Raw genomic sequence first — 22,768 nt, forward strand, 5'->3', positions numbered from 1 at the left:
ATTAGGCCAAAGCTTATCTGAATTTGTAACTGCTATTTAGCCAAAGAATAAAAAAATTATCATTAAGATGTAGCCTAACATTTTTTCACCTCAAAACCTCAATTTATAGATCTTGATGTTTGGGAAGAAATAATAAAAAAATAATTAAAAAAATTTTTTCTCTCTCTTTGCCTGCAAAGAGGCACAGCACTCTGCAGCTGGAGTGGAGAGGTTGCCTGTGATAAGTTGGAGATGGAACAGATTCTGATCTTACATAACCAGGGCCCAAATGTTCTTTAACCATGGTGGTTCTCAAACTTGACTGCACATTGAAATCACCTGCTATAAGCCCTTAACAAATCCTACCACCCAGTCGTCAACACAGACCAATTAAGTCAGAATCACTTGGCACCAGTATTTTTTTAAAAGTTCCCCAGGTGATTCTAAATCACAGTCAAAATTGAGAACCTCTGCTAAAAATTCATGCCTCAGATTGACCAACTTTCCCATTTCACCTAGTGCCTAATGACTAGAGAAAACTTCTTATTCCTTGGAAATTAAATGTCTACAGTGAAGAGAAGAATTGTGTTCATTATAACAGATGAATGCTATTTAGGCTCATTAGGCTCATTAGTCTGAGAATTTTAATCATCATGGAGGAGAAGTATAGATATCTACTCACTAGAGAGCCATATATAGCCAGAGTTTTTCAAGATTTATTTCACAAAGAATTTTAACAGGAACTAAAGTAGTTTAAAACAGCTCTCCCTGGTTATTAGATGAATTGGAAGACTTAGTGTACCATGTGCCAAGTACCTTGTTGAGCAGTATACCTGGTTTATCTCATTTAATCCTCTCAAGAACCACAAAGTAGGTGATTTTATTAGTTCTGTTTTTTACATGGTGAAACTGAAGAGCAAAGATCCTTAGTAACTTTTCAAGGTCATGCACAACTAGCAAGTGGTATGGCCAGAATCTGAGGCCAGCCAGTGTCACTCTGTATCCTATGTTTTAACAACCCCAGGGCCTTAAACACCCAGCAAATCAGTAGGATACATGCTGTGACCTGTTTTTGCAATAGAGGTAGTAACTTGCTTGATGAATTCACTTTTTATTCCATTTCATTCATTTGGTAGGGGGCAAAACTATGCAAGATGATTTTACTTCAGTAAACAGAAACGGAGTTCACTGGCCCACATAAAAACAAAAAGAGTTGGTTGCTCTACACTGGGATCAAACCTGTGATTTTGGCCTTGTTAACAACAGCTAGTAAGTGTCCAAGCAGATCAGCTTTACAGTGTTTCAATAACAGAAGACAACTAATTTTTCCAAATTCATTACTTATGAATTACATGAGTACCTCCAAAACGTAGTTTTATCTTTACATTACAAAACAATGTAATTGGTTTTGTCCTCTCATAAGGATTTGCATGGTGTCACTCCCTGCATAGTGAGGAAAACATTTTGCTTAAATAGATGGATCTAAGTTTTTCATGAACAAAGGAATGGTGTTTGAAATCAATCCTACCCTAGTTGAGGAGAGTGCACTGGATGACCTACTAGAGGTCTTATTTCAACCCAAATTCTCTATGATTGTCATTCTCTGCTACAGGAGTACATGTGAAATAGATCTCCCTGGGAACTGGCTTCCCAGTCCAATCAGCTATTTTACCAACAAACATTTCCTTGTGATATAAAGCTTTAGGGCTGAGAGGACCTTGTACATTAATCAATTTTTTTTATTCAATGGGAGAAACACATTTTCATCAATTAGCAACTTATTGGAATATCTACATGCTAGGTTAATACTTTTAAGTGTTAACTAAAGATTAACTCTATGGAAAATTGAAAGAGAAATATATATCTATATACATCTGTCTAGAGGAGTGATTTATTGTCAACTCCCTAAATTGAAATATTTTACAAATGGCTTAATGGGAAGATGATGATAGATGATGAAATTAGTACAGAAGCTTAACTAGAAAATCAGGTGACCTGATATCTACATCTATATCCTTCACTGGCCACCCAGCATTCATTAAAGAAGCAGATGATGGAATGGATCAAGTTTCCTATGAACACAGTTCATATTAAAAGAAAAGAAAAGGTGGCCAGCACCCAGAAGATCTAATTTATGTTTCAAAGTATATTTGGATATAACTCAATTTTAAATATTCCTTCACTTATCTCTCTAAAAATAAAGCCTTGCTCACAAGGACAGAGAACCAAAAATAGTATATATGTGAGTAAAAGTTTGTTACAGAGCCTATTGACTGGCACAGGGTGTGTGTGTGTGTGTAATAGGTTCTCATAAACATGTGTTGAATGAACACATAGAGTGCAAAGATCAGGGCTAGGCTTCATCGCTTGGTCAAGTATGGGATACTAAAGAAAAGCAGGCTGAAAACTTCAGAATACAAAAGAAAACCAGTTAATCGGGGTAAAAAGTCATATACACCAAAGACTGAAGAGAAGAGATGACCCAGACTGCTCTTTACCCTGCATGTCCTAAAGAGGAATGTGATATGCATTGATATAGAATTGTGGGAAGCAGCACACCTTTTTCTCTTCATTTTTCATTTTTATTAACTCCAGTGGGAAAACTTTATTCATCTTTTAACCATAGCTAGTTTTGATTTCTACTTTATCTCTTTCCCTTCCTACTTGCATTTTTCCTACTAAACTGTTGACTTATTCATTCACTACTTCATTTTTTTTAAATTAATTAATTATTGTCTGTGTTGGGTCTTTGTTGCTGTGCGTGGGCTTTCACTAGTTGTGACGACCGGGGGCTACTCTTCATTGCGGTGCACGGGCTTCTCATAGTAGTGTCTTCTCTTGTTGCGGAGCACGGGCTTTAGGTGTGCAGGCTCAGTAGTTGTGGCTCACGGGTTTAGTTGCTCCACAGCATGTGGGGATCTTCCTGGACTGGGGCTCGAACCTATGTACCCTGCATTGGTAGGTGGATCCTTAACCACTGCACCACCAGGGAAGTCCCATTCGCTACTTCTTCACAGCTTCTTCTTTGCTTTACAAATCCCCTGGAAAGGTATATATGTGTATATGTATATGTGTGTGTGTGTGTGTGTATGTGTGTGTAACAAAATCTCTAAAACTGTAGATATTTTATATGTGTGCATTTAACATGTGTTAAATCATTATTTAGTTTTTTAAACTTAATACATAAAATGATATAAAATGAAGGAGCTTATAATAATCTAATTCATTCCATTCATCTCGTAAGTGAAGTTGAAAACCCAAAGAGTAAGTAAATTATCTAAGGGCTAGTGTCATATACTAGTCGAGTGATACATATGGGGCAACAATGTAGATTTTTGTGATCAACAATAACTTATTTTCAGTACTATACTATACCAAGCTTTTTCAGAAAATAGAGTTATAGGGGGATTTTCTTAGGTAAATTTGATTAATGTGGTACTTTATGAAAAAAATATAAAGTAAAAGTCAGTTTTCATTCTATCAGAAAAATGTGTATTTCATTATAAATTTAGTATGAAAAATTGAAGAACTGGCAAAGTGAAAGGAAATAATTTTCACACAATGGCACAAAGATTATCTTAAATTATTCTGGGGCTAAAATTAAGACAAAAGATGACTTATTTTTCCTTTGAAAATTACTGTTAGGAACTGTAAAGTCATGATAAGTTTTCATTATATTATAAGTTTTGTCAGTCATAAGATGTAATGTCTAATTTTTGTTCCCCAATATTTAAAATGCTAGTGAAGTAGGGATATAAACTCTTTATGTAAAGACATTTTGGCATTTCATGTTTATAATACTTAATAGATATCTTGAAAATGTTTGGTTAGTAGTAAGTCTCTTGGACTCTTTATTTTTGACCAATAATTTACATTTTCTGAGCACTTAACTCTGGTGTATTTCCTGTCCAAATTAAATAATTTCATTGCAAAATGTTGCTTGGTACCCAAGGCATGTCCATATTTATTTTATGCCACAGCATAACAAAAATGATTATTTCTTAACTAGAGGTTTCAGTGGGTAGGAAACATATTTGAATGGTATTTACTGAGAGACTAAGATCTTTGGACTTCACTGTAATTTAAGTACCATTTAGATCTCAGAGGTCAGTAAAAGTAGAAATTAAGCTTTATAGCAAAAATTGAACTGAATATTGAAAATGTAACTGGATTTTCAAAAAGAAGTGCTTACTAATGTTACCTATAGATATATATTGTTTACTTATGCTTTTTTTGTGTGCAGTCTAGCAGACACTTGCAGCATCATTGAGGCCAAGGTACAAGCAGTACAAAAGAATAAAAAGGGCTTTGAACTCTTCTGCTCTTATGTTGAAGTACTGTGTGCTGGTAACAAAATTATAACCAGGGCATTAGACATTTTAAATGAAGGTAATATATTGCAGTCTGCATGCAATGGCCAACTATTATGAACTAAACCTGAAAGCACCAAGCCCCAGTCACAGGGAAAACTTTTAAAATTTTTAACGAGAATAAGCATTTCTGTTTTTTACTATGACAGTCTAAAGACTACTAAGTGGAGTGTGCTTAATAACAGATGGAGTTTATTAAGTGTCAATTACTCTCTCATCTCTTTGAACTTCTCAAAACAACCACATAGGTGTAAGATGTAATAAGTTATGGTTATACTCAGTGTATAGGTAAGCTAGTAGGCTGAAAGAGGCTAAATTGCCCGCTGGGGTTTCCAGTTAGTAAGACAGAGCTGAAATTTGAGTCCAGATTCAATTTGTTTCTAGACCCTTTGTTCCTGTTACTTTATCAATCTATTTCTCAATTGTGCAGAAAAATGGGGGGCTATCATTCATAAGAAAAGCAATAAACAAACAAATAATTATCTCAGATAAGCAGTGTAATGGTGAGATTTCAAGGTCTAGGGCAGTGTTTCTGCAGTCCTCTCCTAAGTGGCTTTCCTCAATCATTTGCTGCCTTTGAGTGGAACTTTGAAATTGTGGCTCAACCAATGTCAATTAGGCTCTAGAATGATTGGCTCTTAGTGAATCCAGAGATGAATCATTCTTAAGGCTGCTGAATACGAGAATTCAGTTAGGTAAATGTCTATAAAATTTAAGTATCTTAAGCATAGATGGAAATGACAGAATTCAAGTTAATATCTATGGAGGTCTGAGATAGAATAAAGGAATTCTCCACTTTTGGGAAAACATACCCACTAGTTAGTAAAATTAATAGCCCCCCCCAAAAGTTGCATGCTCTTATACTGTAATGATTATCATTTTAAAACTAGCTTTTTGCCTTCGAGCTATCGGGGTAAAGACCTACAGGAAAACTACTGTCGAAATCCTCGAGGGGAAGAAGGGGGACCTTGGTGTTTCACAAGCAATCCAGAGGTACGCTACGAAGTCTGTGACATTCCTCAGTGTTCAGAAGGTAAATGAACCTGAATGCCATGTGGGGCACTCTGCTCTCCCTTTGTGTAAAACTGCAACTCACATTAAAGGTTAACAGAATTGAATCAAATCACAATGAATATGATGTTCATTCAATTGCAACTATAGATCATAATTCGAGCATTTTTATAGGATGTTTTAAAAACTGATTATCATCAGATTAATGCAAAATAATGGAGCAAGTTATCAGTTTGAATTTCAAAAGAGCCTGAGGTATCTCTTCGGGGAGAGTAAAAGTTTGGGCTTCCTCATCTGCTGTTTTGAGCTCATAATAGCTCAAAATCTGCTCCCATACATCACCTGAAAGGAGCAGAATGACACTTAGCCCTTTATGAGTAACGCTAATTCTACTCATCCAGAACCCACTTCTGCAGAAGTTTTGTCAAAGCTATTTTGAAGTGGTGTGGCAAGGGTATACGGACCCAGAAGAGAATAAAGGAAGGGGGTCACTGAAAGTCCGAGTGCCCTGTGTGTGTTTTGGTGAACCAAATTTGATACATAGTCTGGAACTGAATACCATTCAGAATGGTATCTGAAGAGATCAAAACAGTAGATCACAGGCTGTATGGAAGGCAGGCACTCTAAACCCATGTCTGTGTCTTCACCTCCTCTCACAGCATGAAAGGGCACTGTCCTTACTTTTACAGTGGAAACTGAATGACGGGCAAGAAGGAAGAGTAACCATTTCAGCATTGTATATGGTTTCATTTTTCTTGGTTATCTGGCTACTGAATAGCTGGCTTTTTAGTTCTGTCAGAAACTAAAATACTGAAAATCAAAATGAAACATGGATTGAATTCTGATAAAAATTTAGTAGCATTTTGAAGTACCTGGGGTGGGGATTACGGCTGGAATGCTGTCCCATTTTTATAGTAAGGTATTTTACCTGTTTGTTATTAACCAGATATTTTTTGAACTATTTCTTCCATAATATTCATTAAGTATTAGGTTGATATTTATCACATAAAAAGGCCATTGTTAGCTAACTGTCACAGAGAAGGTGAATTTGTTTTCTGTTGTTAGTTAATTTAACATTCTTGAATTCATGTGCTAGAGCCAGTTCCATCTGTTTGTAAATTCTTACTTTCCATTCCATATCATATTCTGTTCACTATAACTTCTTCATTGTTTTTCTTTTCTTTTAAAAATAATAAACTGATCTGTGATAACGTTATGAATGTCTGTTTTGTATGAATAAGTCTGTAATGTTTGTCTTAAATTTACACATGGAAGAAAACCCTACTTTTAGGGAACTCTCCGCTATCACAGTTTTCTGAGGTTGAAAGATATTGGCAAGGAGTTTTCTTTATTGGTTTTGTTTGATCTGGGACAGTGTTTACAAGGGAAGGTAAACTGGTCAAACTTTAAACAGTTTAGCATTTACCTTGCCTGCCTAGTCTGTGGGAATGTGATTTTTCAACCCCTGATTTAAAAGAAGAACCTTCATCAAACTATATTGGCATATATCTAAAATGACAGGCAATGTAGAATAAATGTGATAAAAAATAAATGCTTGGAAAAATTTCTGGTATTCCTTAGCTCATTAGAGTATACATCCCTAATATTTTTTAATGATTTGAGGTCATCGCACCTCCCTTAGAAAAGGGCATTGATCATTAGTATGAATGGCACATGATGCTATTGGTCACGGTGGCATTAAAGGTCGCAGCTATGATTTTTCTGGAAACAACTAGAAGTCTGAAAGAGTAGAATAACCCTCCTGTGAGAGAAGTAAACCAACACCTGTCCTATAGGCTAAACATATTTCAGGGACTGTGAATTGAGCTGTCATATTTAAATTCATGCTAACATAAACAATGTTTTAGCAGGATTTTAATGAAGAGGATCTAAAATAAGAAGAAGCATTGTCAATACATTAATGAAGAAAAATAGCTATTTATAAAATGGGTAATACAAAATATACAAAATAATGTTGATATGATGTAAATTTCTATTAAAATACATATATGAGGAAAAAGCCTCAAAATCCACAATGCTTAAATAGTGTGATGGGTGAGACATTTTAATCTATGGATATTGTAAATGTCAAGTTCCAAAGGTTATATTATTATGGATGAAATATTAATGATCACATCATTTTGTATATTTTAAAATTAAATAAGAAAAGTATGTGGTCAACTTTGGACTGTTCTTTGGAAAAGGACAAGTAGAACAGTATATATTTTTTGAAAATTTTTTAACTATATTAAAATATTTGCTAAATAATCACCTGAAATTTGTCTGCAATTTTGGTTCATAAAAATATATCTGGTATTTAAAGATTAAAATTATTTTCTTTTAATTTAAACCTTTGAAATATATAAAGCATTCCAAAATGAATACTCGTTTATCACATTTAGAACCTTACATAATTATGTAAGAAAATATTACCATTAATGTTTAATTCAAAGATTATGGAAAACAGAGGTATATAAAATTTGACTTCTTGCTTTAACATATGCTTGGGATTTAAAAGAAAGCAATCACTAATCACTGAAACAGATTTTTTAAATGATAAATATTCAAGTAAATGCATTTTATTAAGCCATAATCATTATTTTTAAATACCTTACACTTAAAATACCAAATAATACTGCCATAACTTTAAATGTGTAATTCCATACTGTGTGGCAAAAGACTTTTAAAAACAAAGATTTAAATAAAACTATTATTTATAAATGTGGATTTGTGAGACTATTCATATTTTAAACATTCGGTTTTGCTGAAGTAATCACTAGAGTGGATTTGTCTGAGAGATATTTTCAAAATAGCTGTTTTAGTCTGTAAACCCAGATCACTTGTGGTTTTATGATTGATAAAAATGGAACACAGTAATTTTTGAGTTTAGTTAGTATATGAGAAAGGTGTTAAATTAATCCTAGTTATATTACAATTAATGTGTAGTTTTGGGGGTTTTCTATTAACAATTAGAGCAGAACTATAATTAGAAAAAGGTATTCATTTACTTATGAATATAAACATTTATTTAGTTTGAGCTTTTGTGAACTGGGACAGTATTTTGCTTTTGTTTGTTTTTTTTTAAGGGAAGAACTTGCTGGAATGGTTAAATAATACACTGGCAACAATAGAGAGAGTCAAAAGGAAATACAGCAGGAGGTGCAGTCCTCACCCTCTTGCACTCCTATATAGATAATGCTTTCACCTGAGTCCTTGGTAGGTAGGTGGACTTGGTTTCCACCTATACGGCTTGACTTTGAGCTGGGAAAACTTAAAAGAGTCTTAGAATTCTTGAAGTTTGAGAAGTAAATATGAGTTCAAAATTTGCCTTTCTCGAAGTAATTTTTATGACTAACCTGATGGTTTGATGCAATGGAGAAACCACAAATTTTTCATCCTTGAATAAGATGGCCAGTCTCGTTTCTGCTAGCCCTCAATAGGTGAGAATCCAACAGGCGGGCAACCTACTGCTATAAACAGGAGCGAAGAGGGTAATGAGGACAATACTGAGCAAAGGCAGGGAGACTGACTTTCTAAAAGTTTTGCTTTCAGCCTATCTTAAAGTATGACCAGTAAGAATGTGTAGGAAACAAGTTAAAATATGTAGAACAAAGAGGCAATTAGGGAGAATGGAAAGAGCGCTGGACTGGAGGTCAGAGGACCTATGTTCCAGGCACAGATCTGGCATTTTCTGTTTTAGGTAAGTCCCTTAAAACTTTTGTGGGCCTTGTTTTCCTCACTGCAAGGGTCAAATGATTTCTTATATGTTAAAATTACTGAATAATCAAAGAATATGTAACTATAATATACTTAGCATCTCAGTCCTATCACAGGATTCACTTAATTCCCACCCCAACAGCAACTTTCATTGCCTTCGAAAACCTAACATTCTTTGGGTTAACTTTTATTATTTTTCAATCTCATTAGTTCTGCACCTGCATTCATAACTCTCTCTTCACTTCACTATAAACAGCATACTAATTTATGTTTCTGTACCGTTTATGTTATTTTGCCCCTTTGTAGTTTATCCACATCTTATCCATCCTTCAAGGTCTAAGTAAAATCCATTCTCTCCTAAAAGCCAAACACTAAGAACTTTCAGAATTGAATAAATTATCTACAAACTTGCTACTCAATGTGAGGTCCAAGGACCAGCATCATCATCATCCTCTGGGAGCTTGTTATTAATGCCCCAGTCCTGACTCACTGAATCAGAACTTGCCCTTTATTTAACAAGATCTCAAAGTAACTTTTATGCACATTAAAGTTTGGAGAAGCACTGATCTACCGCTCATGCTGGAAAGCAGTCACCTTATAGAATCACCTGTTTCATTTCTGTAGCTATGTTTCCTTAAGAAAATTAAAAATTCTAAAGTTTCAGGAGAAGTGTTTTTAAATAATGCCCCAACACAGTTTCCCGGAAAATACTTTTATTCACTCTAATTAGAAAAGGATGCACTCTTATAAACTGCATTTTCTGACTGAGACAAAATAGGTGTATTTTGATTCCTGAGTACTATACAAGATTAGAAATTGTACGCGTGGATATTTTATCCCCTTATTTGTGATCACAGGATTCTATTCTACTCTTTCATTCAATACAAAGGAGCAAACAACAATGATCAATGTTGTATCATTTTCTGTGAACATATCAAACCTTGCATTCTTTTTAAAATGGGAACTAAGTTTGTACCCCCGTTCAGATGGAAAGCTGAAACGTGATACTACTTAACCTATGTGGGATTGACCTTGGCCAACCGGAGCACCTTTATCGGTATGCTCTTGGATCCCTGTCATTTATATTTCAGGAGCTTACTGACTGTTGTCTGGGGGATCTCAGTATCAAATGAGAGGAAGCTGAATTGGTCCCTTGTCTTAGTTCATAGATCAACCTGCATGAAAAGAAGCAGATGGATCAGGCCAAATGGTTTCATGTTTTAGGGATTTAGTTATTAACGGCCTATTAGGTTATAAAAATCAAAGTTCAAAAGTGACGATTCTAATAATATATCCCAAACTTCTACAAATACTCATTAGGCTAGATCCCGGTGGATAAAACTAAACACTGATATCTTTTCCCACTTCAGCTAATGTTAGACAATCAGTAATCACAAGATACAAATGATGTGTTTGGGGAAGTTTGCCGGATCTGTAGGAAAGCCAAGCAATGATTTATTCCACAGGATGCCTGCCGTGCTACAAATCAACCTGTCCATTTGAGAAGCCTTATTTTCAGCTAGTTGATGTGATTCAGAGTTTTCAGTGTGGTATAAGAGGCCAGCCAGAAGAGAACTATTAATTAACTTCACAGAGTCATCAGCAATATCCAGCATAATTAGATCAACTTACACATTTTAAAAACAGTGAGTACAAGAAGTTCAATAGCAGGTCATGTTCTATCCTAAGCTAGATAAGTATGCAAGTCTGCTCAGTTATTCGATGTGGATACTCACTGATAGAAAGGAACCGCGATTTCGTCCTGTAAAATATTCACATTCTCAGATCTGTCTGGTCCTGATCTTGGCATTAACTGTGGAAGTATGATGTGTACTCATTTTAAATTGTGTATTTTCTGTGTATGTGTTGCAGGGTAAGTTGAGAGAAGAGCACTATCGTGTTGACAGTATAGATATTGAGAGCCCTGGCATTTTAGAACAACAAAGGGAAAATCCCCAAGAATTTTCAGTTTCTAGGTACCTTTTGGACAGTTATGAAAAAATTAGAAAGGCAGCATCTTGGCCCTATGGTAAATCTGTATGACACTAACGACAAAATTCCCATTTAAACTGTATGAAAAGTTCAGTAGGGAGTATTTTATACCACTATTAATGGATATTAAGCCCTAATTTAAAGTTAAAAGGGTATATAAGTTTTTCTAAAAATATCCTTGCTAAATAGGTGATTTACTGTTCTTTAAATGGAACAGTGGTGTTCTTGATTTTGCTGTCAGAAGCAATTAACATGCCATGCTTTAATTTTATTAGTTGAATGCATGACCTGCAATGGGGAAAGTTATCGAGGTCCCATGGATCATACAGAATCAGGCAAGATTTGTCAGCGCTGGGATCATCAGACGCCACATCGGCATAAATTCTTGCCAGAAAGGTAAAATACCACCAAATCCTGCGTCCAGTGATTCTATTTACAAACTGTTATTTGCCCCATGGCAAGTTACCATGGAAATTCTCTTGATATAATGTTTTCCTGATAGTCTTGGGGCACAGGGATTTATGATGAGGTATATGAGAGTGCTGGCTTCACCTCCAACTGGGCTTGGCTGACTAGGTTAAGAGTCCCTGAAATCAGGATGGTCCTGAACACAGAAGCATCAGTGGCTGGAGAAGGAAAACAGTAATAGAAGCTTCCTCTTTCCCTTCCACAGCAGCGAAAAGAGAAAAGCTCATTCAATAATAAGCACTTTGACAGGCCCAAGCTGGGGAGGGCGGCATTACTGTTAAATAAAAGTGAATGTGAATCTCCTTCTAATGCCACACCTTCCGTGACTTAGGTAAAGTGGGGTCAATGTGTGACACCGTGATGCAGGTCATGCCCATAGAGAGGGAATGAAAGGTGGAGCAAACAATTCTTTGGCTGCTTTCTTGTGGTGGATTTTGAAGTTGCCCATCTGGAAAAGTCAGGCAACCAAGTCTACTTTTCTCCTCAGGAGTAGGTTTTGAGTTTAAATGGTTTAAAAATTATGTGTATTTTCGCCCATTCATTTCACAGGAAACATTTTAGTTGAAAAAAATTTTTCCTTCTTTTTATTATAAAGAATAAAAATACAAATAACTACAGAAGAAGGTCTATCCCCACCTTTCTTCTGAAATTGCTGAAAGGTGTTTTTTCTTTCTTCTTTCTCTTTTTGTCTTGCTCTTCTAGATGAAATTAAAACTGCTTTGTTTTTTAGTGCATCTCTTGTCTTTTAAGTGAGAGCAGAAGGAATATGGTAGCAATTAAAAACAACTCACCAATTCAGGACCCTGTTAATTTAAAGGGAGGTGGGTATAGAGAAAGTGGTGTGATGGAGTGTGTCTCTAGCTCTGCTGGAGGTGAGGGCATGACCTAGGAAGACTCTAGCTCTAAAATTGAGCTATCATTAGTAACATAGCTATTGAAACCTAACTTTCAGTTTGAACTTTAAGTCTGCCCTAGAAGAGGACCTGTTTTCTTAATGAGCATTCTACACGAGGTCATGTTTATGTAATCTGTCCTTAATTGGGCTTTGTAAGAAGGGGATTCAGTTTGGGACCTCAACCAGTGGACCGGTACCAAGTGGACCTAACTTATTAGCAAAGGGGGTGGTACTCTAGCCTTAGTAGAATATGCACAGTAATAGATTCAGCAGTTAATGATTAGCAGTCCTTGTAAGGCAAAACATAGAAAATCTCTTCTTTCCTCAGCTAACAGTATCCGAGCTAAGTCAAAAGTTATTTTGTGAGCTGAGAGCTGGGTGGTGTTCCAGGCAGATTTACATGACACTTTTCTTGGTGTGGTTTGCAGATATCCCGACAAGGGCTTTGATGATAATTATTGCCGCAATCCTGATGGCAAGCCGAGGCCATGGTGCTATACTCTTGACCTTGACACCCCCTGGGAGTACTGTGCAATTAAAATGTGCGGTAAGTTAGGGTCAAATTTATTGCTTCCTTTTCCTCTCACAGACTGGATCTAAGCAGGCGATTATTAGTGAGACAGGTTAACAACTATTTTACTTGATACTTTAACGTGTATAGGTTTTAACATTTTTAGAATGTGTTACATAATCCTACCCAATCTTTTCCATTTTCAGAGAGCCATTATTTTGAAAGAGATACACACACAAGTGCACACGTACACACAAAACATTTATACTTATGGTAAAGACAAACATTCTCATGTTACCAAGAAAAAGGGAAAAAAAATCTACAGAGGGAGGAAAATGATCAGGGATTATGTGCAGTATCATAATGTCATTAGGGCCATAAGAGCTAGGACCTCGGATTCTTACCTTCCAATCCTGTATCCTTTCCCTACCTATCCTCCCAAACATAACATGAGCTGTCAACTGACTATGCACATCTTCTGGTGAATGACAGAGGCTGCAATGTAGAAAACTAAGTCTAACAGAAGCTTCTCACAGACATCTTTAATCTCTAGTAGCTGATCCTCACCTCTCTGGCTGTCCTTATAACAGCCTGCATTCTCTTTCAACCTGTTTTTTTTTTTTTTTTGAGGTACGCGGGCCTCTCACTGCTGTGGCCTCTCCCATTGCGGAGCACAGGCTCCGGACGCGCAGGCTCAGCGGCCATGGCTCACGGGCCCAGCCGCTCCGCGGCATGTGGGATCTCCCCGGACCGGGGCACGAACCTGTGTCCCCTGCATCGGCAGGTGGACTCTCAACCACTGCGCCACCAGGGAAGCCCTCAACCTGTTTTTTAGCAGTCCTACTATCCTTCTACATACTGGCCTTTACCCAACTTTCCTGAGTTTATGATAAAAGCTTCTTTTCTTACTTGCTTTGTGATATCCCTTTAAATCTTGGTCCTCTCCTCCACAGTTAACTCACACACTTTTATTCTTCTCTGAAATAATCCTGGATAATAATTAGACATAAACATGCTTTTATTTCTATGTGTACAGTCTTATGTTTTCAACTGGATCCTAAAATGCTTTCAAATCAGAATTGCATAAATTTAGTAAGGTGGAATCATGTTATAAATTGGCTGGCTAATATAAAGATATGTATATCTAGAGAGAAAAATGTAAAGACATACAATCAGGTACCAGCACCCAGAATGATAAATGTACAACTATGAGGCTATGGATAGGGATTTGCATATTTCCCTAGATTGGCATGATGAGGCTCTTTCTTTGAACAGACTTATTCAGTATTATCTACACTATGATACTGCCAAGGTAAATATCTCTCCACTTAGACCTGCTAATAAAAGGAAATGTTTTGGACGACTCAAATAAAGCCCACAGAAAGGAGATGTGTCTGGCATATGTGAAATAACTGCAGAATCTGGAAGGCTCTCAATGTGAACACAGTGTTCCAAGGAAATTGAACCATCTGTTTGGTTCTTTAAAATGAGGGATGACTCTTGTGACAGTGTTTCTCTGTATAGATTGGTTAGTTCAACTCAATGAGTTTTTAAATCTTGTTAATCTGTCCATAATTCTAGACCAGCTAGGTACAATAAACCAATAGTTTCCCGTCCATTTTTCTTTTTGTGTGTGTTTTAGGCACTCAAAAATCATCTCTGGAATAAGACCAGTATAAACAGACACACACACATGCACACATACACACACTCACATGCATATTCACTGGCACGTTCACCTTTCAACTGGCATGCATAAGCCTGGCTATTTTTAAAAGATATTGGGAGAGGAAAAAAATAGAATGAATATGACACTTCTAACTATTAGATAAATTTCTTTTTCTTTTCTGTCCACATTTAGCTATTTATACAACTAACGTGCAACAATTCTGATGGCTTTTTTAAACAGAGGGTGATGTTTATAGGATGCTAATTCTGAGAAAATGGTGGCAGAATTTGTGACCCAAACCAATATACAGTATATAGTATATACAACCTATATAGTACATACAACCTATATAGTATTAATATATACAACCTATATACAGTATATAGTATATACAACATGATGATTAGGGGGTGCTGAACCTCCTGGGTTCCTCTGTATCCGTGATTTCATCCAACCTTGGGATCATGTAGTACTATAGCATTTACTATAGAAAAAAAACAGCGTATAAGTGGGCCCATGCAGTTCAAACCCATGCTGTTAAAGGGTCAATTGTAGTTAAGATAAAAATATTTTCAGCTTTGGGAATATTTTAAAAATGTTTTATTACAGGACAGATTTTAGTTTCTAATTTATATAGAGAGACTATATTTTTATTAAAATTAATGAAATAAAGTGACATTCAGGAATTTTGGAAAGCATAAGAGAGAATGTCTTCCAGATATTTTGGCTTATACATATAGTAAAGGCTACAGTGCAAAACTAAGGAATTTGGTGATGGTTTCAATTGTGTATTAATTTTCGATTGCTGCATAACAAATTATCAAAAACTTGGTAGCTTAAAATAACACATATTTCTTATCTCATGGTTTCTGTGGGTCAGGAGTCAAGGCATGAGTCAGGTGTGTCCTCTGCTTAGGATCTTACAAGGCCACAGTCCTGGTGCCCACCAGACCTATTGTCTCATCTAAGACTTGGTGTCCCATTCCAATATTCTAATTCAGTTTCTTGTGGTTGTAGTGCTGAGATCCTCAACTCCTGGATACTGCCTGATGTTTCCTACCACATGACCCTATCCACAATATGGCAGTTTAATTCTTCAAGGCCAACAGGATAGCTTTCTGTTACTTTCAACCTCTGACATCTGCACCCTCTTCCATTTATTTATTAAGAATATTTTTCAAAGGTATTAAAATTTTATAAGCCAACTTTACCCAAGATTCTGCACTGGGAATGAATGTCAAAAGGACTTGTTCAGAAATCATATCCTTTAGAACTTCCATATAATTTCTTTCCCCTTAACACAGAGTTGTGAAAGGTAAAAATAACAGTGTTTTGTTTTCCTGGGAAAATAGTATATCTTTATTTGGGAAAATGATTGAAAAATAACTGGTCAGTTTTTGCCTCCACACTGTGATTCAATGCAGAAGGCTCTGCACCTGCTTTTAAAGAGCTCACCTGATTAGGTCAGGCCCACCCAAGGAAGTCTTCCTTTAATTAATTTCAGGTCAACTGACTGGGAACTTTAACTACGTCTACAAAGTCTCTTCACTTTTGTGGTACAATATAAACTAATTACAGGAGTGGCTCTCCCATTATATTCACAAGTTCTACCCGCACACAAGGGGAGGGGATTACAGAGTTTACATCAGTGGATAGGAATCTTAGGGGTGTATTAGAATTCTGTATACCACACACATATTTACATGCACTAGTTGTAAGAGAATATTGATTGTCACTTTTTATTTGTATCATTTGATTCTTCGGTGAGATTTCTGGTTTTCTCTCAGTCCCAATTGCTTGAATTCATTCTGAGTTTTCAATATGTTTGAAGAAAAGAATAGAGTTTATGATTGTGTCACTTGTCTCCTCTAAAGCTGAAGGGGAATTTTAAAACTCTTTTTTAAAATTATATAATAACTGTATAAGAAGGTTATAATTGCTACCATTTATTTAACATCTACAGAAAGGTGCTTTCCATCTACTGTCAATAATCCTTATTTCAATTGTACAAAATGTGATTACGTAGGCCAGTGAGAAAGGTGTGCAAAGACATGATGGGTGAAGCAGAACGGCAATATTCAAGACATGGTAATTAGGTTGATATGGGTAGGGATGGGGTAAAGACAGAGAAATGGAAGAAGATAAGAAAAATAAGATTGACGTGAGGCAGATGAAGTAAGATCCAAGAGTAGCCCATCCAGTTGCCATGAGAAACACCGAAAAATTAAGCAGGGAGAGTGGTCTTATCTGATTTGTCATCTAGAACAGTAGCTTCCAAATCGGTATCGATGAAACCCCGGGGAACACAAAGACTGTCCTAGGGGTTTATGGGCATGGATAGGTTAAAGGGCTGAAATTCCAGCTCCTAGTTTTCTATATGAATTCTTTTCCAAAGTCTTCTGCTTGAGATGCATGTGTTCCCAAGGAGTCAGTCAAGTTCAACTTCTTCCCTGCCCATTGACAACTGCCCTTTGCTACTTTATTGAAAAAAGCCAAACTGCTAATCCTTCCTGAATATTAATGTGGTGCACTGTCCTGGGGACACTAAACAAAGAGACCTTTGAAAATACTATATATTAATGCTGTTTATCATTTACGTTCTGCTAATAATTGTATAACTCTATCCATAACATGTATACATATATATGTATAATTGTGTGTTTGTGGCTGTGTGTGTGTTTAGTATAGTGTACATTTATCTCTTAGAATTTTGTGGTCACAAGAAATTTTTTAAAAATTTAAGTATATAAAAATCTTTCAGGAAAGTATGATAGGTGAGGAATAAAAGATTCTCCAACATAAAATAAAATACATTACACTAAAATAACATTCTGTGGGTAAAGTGGAATGGAAAAATGATTCAAGGAGAAAAAGAACTTGATAATGTACATTTTATCCAGAAAAAGGTATAGGTATCAAATCACTGTGGTATTTAGAGTCCATTAAATCCATTTAGAAGAGTGATATAAAAATTTTCAATTTAAAACTATCGATAGTTAAAACATGCTAGAAACCACATCTTTTGCAGCTATTTAAACTTAGCACAAAAAATGTAGATGTCAACTTTAAAAACAAGAGAGGGAATATAAATATTTTTTCAAAATTATTTTAGTAACAGGAGCAAAAACAAAAACAAATTAAAGAAACCAACAACATTTGAAGACTACTGGTCCAGAAGAATTACTATGTATTCTGGGTAATTAGCATGGAGGCCGGTGCATCTGATAAGAGTTCATTTTAACAGGCAAGTAAGAAAGAGAATGTGAACTAAGGCAGTAAGCAGGGACAAAACAATGTGGAGGAGGATGTGAGCAATATTAAAGAGTTAGAATGTCCCATATATAATGATGAATTGGATAATGTGGGAAATGAGAGGGAAAAGGTAAAGTCTAATATCCTTCCTAAGTTATTGGGTAGATGATACATATTTAAGAGAGGTATAAATTTGAGGAGAAAGATAATAAGTTTGGTTCTGCTTATATTGAGATGCAGGTGCTTCATGTTTGTGCTCAAAGTACATCTAAGTTCAGTCTTCCCTGAAGGTCATGCAGAGTCATAAGTGAATGTGATAGCAGAAGCCTTGGACATAGTAGCAATCCCAGGAAGCATAGAGAGAGCATAATGAGTTTTTGCCCCTTTTCTATAGAATTCATTAAATAAATATTTGTTGAATAGCTCTTATACATCACATGCTTTTCTAGTTGCTGGGAACTTTCCTAGAAGTGAACAAAACAGACCAAGATCTATGATAAAATTAAAATTTCAGAATTTTAGCATGAACTAGTAAAGTAAAAGCTGACACTGCCTTGACACTGGGCTGTTTACACCAGATCCAGAATTGAATACTGCTCTCAATTCCTTTTATTTGTTAAAAAGCTGAATGAACTACAAATTTATTCTTGTCACTTTGCTTCCAACTTTCAATCTTACAATTAGTATAACATTGAAAGTGAAGGATGAACATTGCTCATCCCCTGACAAGTGTGTAGCAGGGTATTCTGGGACAGGCCTTCTCAGTCCTCCTTCACACCATGTTCTTCAGAAGGTGATGTCTACCTAAATGGCAGCAGCCCACACATATTCTGGCTGTGTAACTTTTAACAGACGTCCAAGAATATGAAATTTTAAGACACTGCAAACATATAGCAAGATTGGAAGTCCCATGCAGTGCTTAAATGAAGTACTGATATTTTTATGGTTTTCCCCTATAATAATAATTTCATATTCTGAATAAGAGTTTGTTCTATACATTAGTTCACTGCTTTTCAGAGAGAAATAATATTTGTTGGGACTAATCGTGCTTTTCTGAAGTGAACTTTAGTAGCTCTTTGGCAACTGAAAAGCTAACTTGTGGTTAATGTCCCTTATCTTGTGGTTGATGTCCCTTAGATATCCCATTGAGTATTTAAATCAGTTGGACTGAAGATATCTTTACACATTATTGAGAACCCCAAATTGTCTGCGTGGGTTACATGCATCAATATCTACTGTATTGGAAATTAAAACATAAATTAAAAACATTTAATTCATTAAAAATAATAAGCTCATTGGATGTTAATAAATATAACATTTTAAAAGAAAAATGACTTTTTTTCCAGAAAAATAGGGAGGACAATGACGTTGCTTTAGATTTTTTGTAAATTTCTTTACCTTAATTAGAAGTCGATAGCTGAGTGTCTCATATTTGCTTCCGCATTCAGTCTTTTGGGATATCATACATCAAGTGCAACTGGAAATTCCACTGTAAAAAGGACAAGTGACATCTTAGCATTGTTATGAAAACAGTTTTGACCTCCTAGATCCCTGAAAAGATCTCTGGAACCCCAGGTATCCCTCTGAGAACAACTTTCTTGCTACATGTCATACGTGTAAGGCTGATGTCCCATTAAAGTACACCTGCTAGGATATACCTGTTGGCTGTTCCAATTGTTCCCCACCTTTTACCACCAGCAACTTGCCTGGTTGGAGACTTTTATCGTTTATTATCTTTTTCTTTGATTTTCTTCATTTATCCTATAGGATGGTCTAATCTGCTTTTTTTAAGCTCTCTTTTGCATGATTGGTACCACCATTTACACAGTTTAAAACCCAAAAGCCTAGAACAATCCTAAACATGCTCTTTCCTTCACTCCTCACATTTGATCCATCATTAAGTCCTGTCAATTTTATTTTCTATGTATCTATCAAATCTCCATTTCACTTCATCACAGTCTCCTTTATCCAAGACAGCAATATTTTCATCTTGAATATTTGGGTGGCCTTCTGAGTGGAGCTATATCCACGTTCACCAGCTTTCCCCTCCAATCCCTTCTCCACACTGCAAACAGGATGACATTTAAAAAAAAATCTGAATATATCATTCCCTATGCCTAGCATACCACACACATACACAACAGTTTAAAACTCTTTAATCATTTTCTTTGATCTTAGGACACAGACAAAACAAAACCATCCTTTACTCCTCCACCCCTATCTTTAGCCTCATATACATTTCTCTCCATGCTCTCTGTTCCAGCCAGAATAGTTTTCTCCCTATACCTCATATTTTCCATATTCTCATTATAGTTCCTTCACCCCTGCCATCTCCTCTCCCCTGAAAAATTTTCTCTTCCTTCCTCACCTAGTTGACAGCTACCCATTGTTCAAATTTCAAGTCAGTTATCATTTTTTCATTTGACTTCCCCTGACTCGGTCAAATTCCTTATTGTATATTTATAGCAACATAAACCTCTCCTTCCATGTACTTCTCAGAATTTGGTTTTTACATTTATTTCTGAAGTTATTTGGTTAATAGCTGTCTCTATCAAAATTTGTAAGCTCCAAAAGAGTAAGGACCAGGTCGTTTTTGTATTCCACAGAGTTACCATATTGCCTTGCATGTGACAGGAGTTCAATAAGTCTTTGTTGAATGAACCACGGTTACCTTCCTGCTCAGTGGTAGTTTTCATTTTCTTTTAGTGTCTCCTGGAATTTCTTCTATGCTTCTTGATTTTCATATGAAAACTTGGCTTTTCCCAAACATTGCCAACCAGGAAGATTTGCTTCATACCTTCTTCCCATCACCTCAACTCATTGTCAGTTTTCATGCTTCCATGAGCTAGTTTTGTTCCTTCATTGCTTGATGTCTTGATGGCTTTTCATTCAACAAAATAAACAAATCTTGTCATATTTTACCTTATTTTTCACTTCCTCTTTCTTTTCCTTCTTATTTTTTAAACTTCTAGATATGTAAGTGTCCACAGCCATTTTATATTTTTAAGAGCTTTACTGAGGTATAATTGATATGTCAAAACATCACATATTTAATGTACACAGTTTGATAGGTTTGAACATATGCATACACCCATGAATCCATCTCCACAATCAAAGATTATAACCATATCCATCACCTGCAAATATTTCCTCCTGCCCCCTCTTGCCTTTGTGTGTGTGTGTGGTAAGAATACAACTCTCTTAACAACTGTTTAGTATACAACACAGTATTGCTAACTATAGGTACTATGTACAACATAGTATAGTAGATCTACTATACATAGTAGATCTCTAACACTTATTCATCTTGCATAACTGAAACTTTATTACCTGTTGAACAACTCTCCACTGCAGAAGTGTGGCTGAGGCAGATCTTTGATAGTTAAGATTTCTATCAAAATTATCATTGTGGACTGAATTGTGCTCCCCAGCACCCACAATTCATATATTGAATTCTAAGCCCTGAATGCATTTGGAGCTAGGGCTTTTAGTAGATAATAAAGGATAATGAAGTATAATGGCGGGATCCTAATCCAATGGGATTTGTGGTCTTATAAGTAGAGGATGAGAGTGATCTCTCTCTCCATACCATATGAGGACATAGCAAAAAGGTATGTCTATACCTACATCTACAAGCCAGGAAGAGCACTCTCACCAGGAACCATTGGCTGCCACCTTAATCTTGGACTTTACAGCTCCCAGAATTATGAGAAAATATATTACTGTTGTTTAAGTCACCCAGTCTTATTTTGTTACAGTAGCTTAAGAAGATATGTTGCCATTGGTACTACATAAAAATAATCCTTCCTCCTAGTAACTAGTGTATGCTGGCATCATTTTAAAGGAATATGTAACGTTTTAAACTTCAGTGTCTTTGTGTGTTGGGAAAATAATTTTAGCAAATTATTTTCTTTCTTAAAGAAAGCTGATTATTTCTCTAAATTTTATTAATTCATCCAAGGCCAGAACAGAGATTCATAGAAATATAATCCTCTTATTGTATTCTGTGTCAGGAAAAAACAATGCTATCAATATCCTTTCTCAAGGGAAAGATCTTGTATTGGAGGTCTTTTCCAAGTCATCTTCTAAGGAGTAAGAGTATAGGATTGAAGACCTTTCATGAAAGTCTTGTCTTTTGAGTATTTTATACCAGAAACGTCTTGGATAAAGTCCAGAGAAAAGTTTCAGACAGGAATCCCAGGTCCACATGGAAAGAAAACGTGCAAGCAATTTGAGGTTTGTGCTTTGGAGGTCTTTATACTATTTTCCCACGTCAATTTTAAAACAAGAAGCTCTTTAAATTTACATTGAGCCTGATCCTGCCCTCTGTGGCCCAAAGAGCACAAGTCTGTTGATGGGAGAGTAGCTTTACACACTGTTCTAAATATCCAGGGACCATCATAAAGTAAATCCTATATTTCAGTTGCTCTTCAGTAGCTGGGAATAAGAAGTGGGTTGGGTTGAATTATTCCAAGAATAATCAGGTATTTGTCCAATGGCCTAAGAAGCAACTTGTTCTTAACTACAGGCAAAAGAATAGCAATAGCTTGTCACCACTAAGAAATCCAGGTTTTTTGGAGGGTTAAGGGGACAGTAAACATAAGGATTTACTTATTGTCCATGTAAAGCTTATGGATCCCTAGGTGTGGTTTTCTGTAATATACATTTGCACTCACATTCTCCAGTTGCCATTCACGGACCTCTGTCAGGGCCTTGTGGCCTCTCCACAAGGATTTGGCTAGTCTTTCACAGAGAAAAAGGTTCGATTTATTCTATGTTGTCTTGTTGTGTTGATCTCTTTCTGTTGGGGGGCAAGAGGGTCTTCCCAACAATTACATAACAGTTAATGTTCATTCTCTCAACAAATGTATTCAAACCTTAAAGTTCTCTACCAAATAGTAGAG

General features: G+C 35.9%; 1 protein-coding gene across 1 annotated transcript in view; it reads left to right on the top strand.

Moving 5' to 3' along the window:
- The window catches only part of HGF (hepatocyte growth factor), an 81,860-nt gene that overhangs the window by 21,916 nt on the left and 37,176 nt on the right, over window positions 1-22,768 (top strand). The window contains exons 6-8 of the mRNA XM_030834270.3: window positions 5,240-5,382; window positions 11,345-11,465; window positions 12,861-12,979. Coding sequence (XP_030690130.1) covers window positions 5,240-5,382; window positions 11,345-11,465; window positions 12,861-12,979 — 383 coding nt within the window. The remainder of the gene's footprint in view (window positions 1-5,239; window positions 5,383-11,344; window positions 11,466-12,860; window positions 12,980-22,768) is intronic.

Source organism: Globicephala melas, chromosome 9 (assembly GCF_963455315.2).
Source record: "Globicephala melas chromosome 9, mGloMel1.2, whole genome shotgun sequence".
Lineage (NCBI taxonomy): Eukaryota > Metazoa > Chordata > Mammalia > Artiodactyla > Delphinidae > Globicephala > Globicephala melas.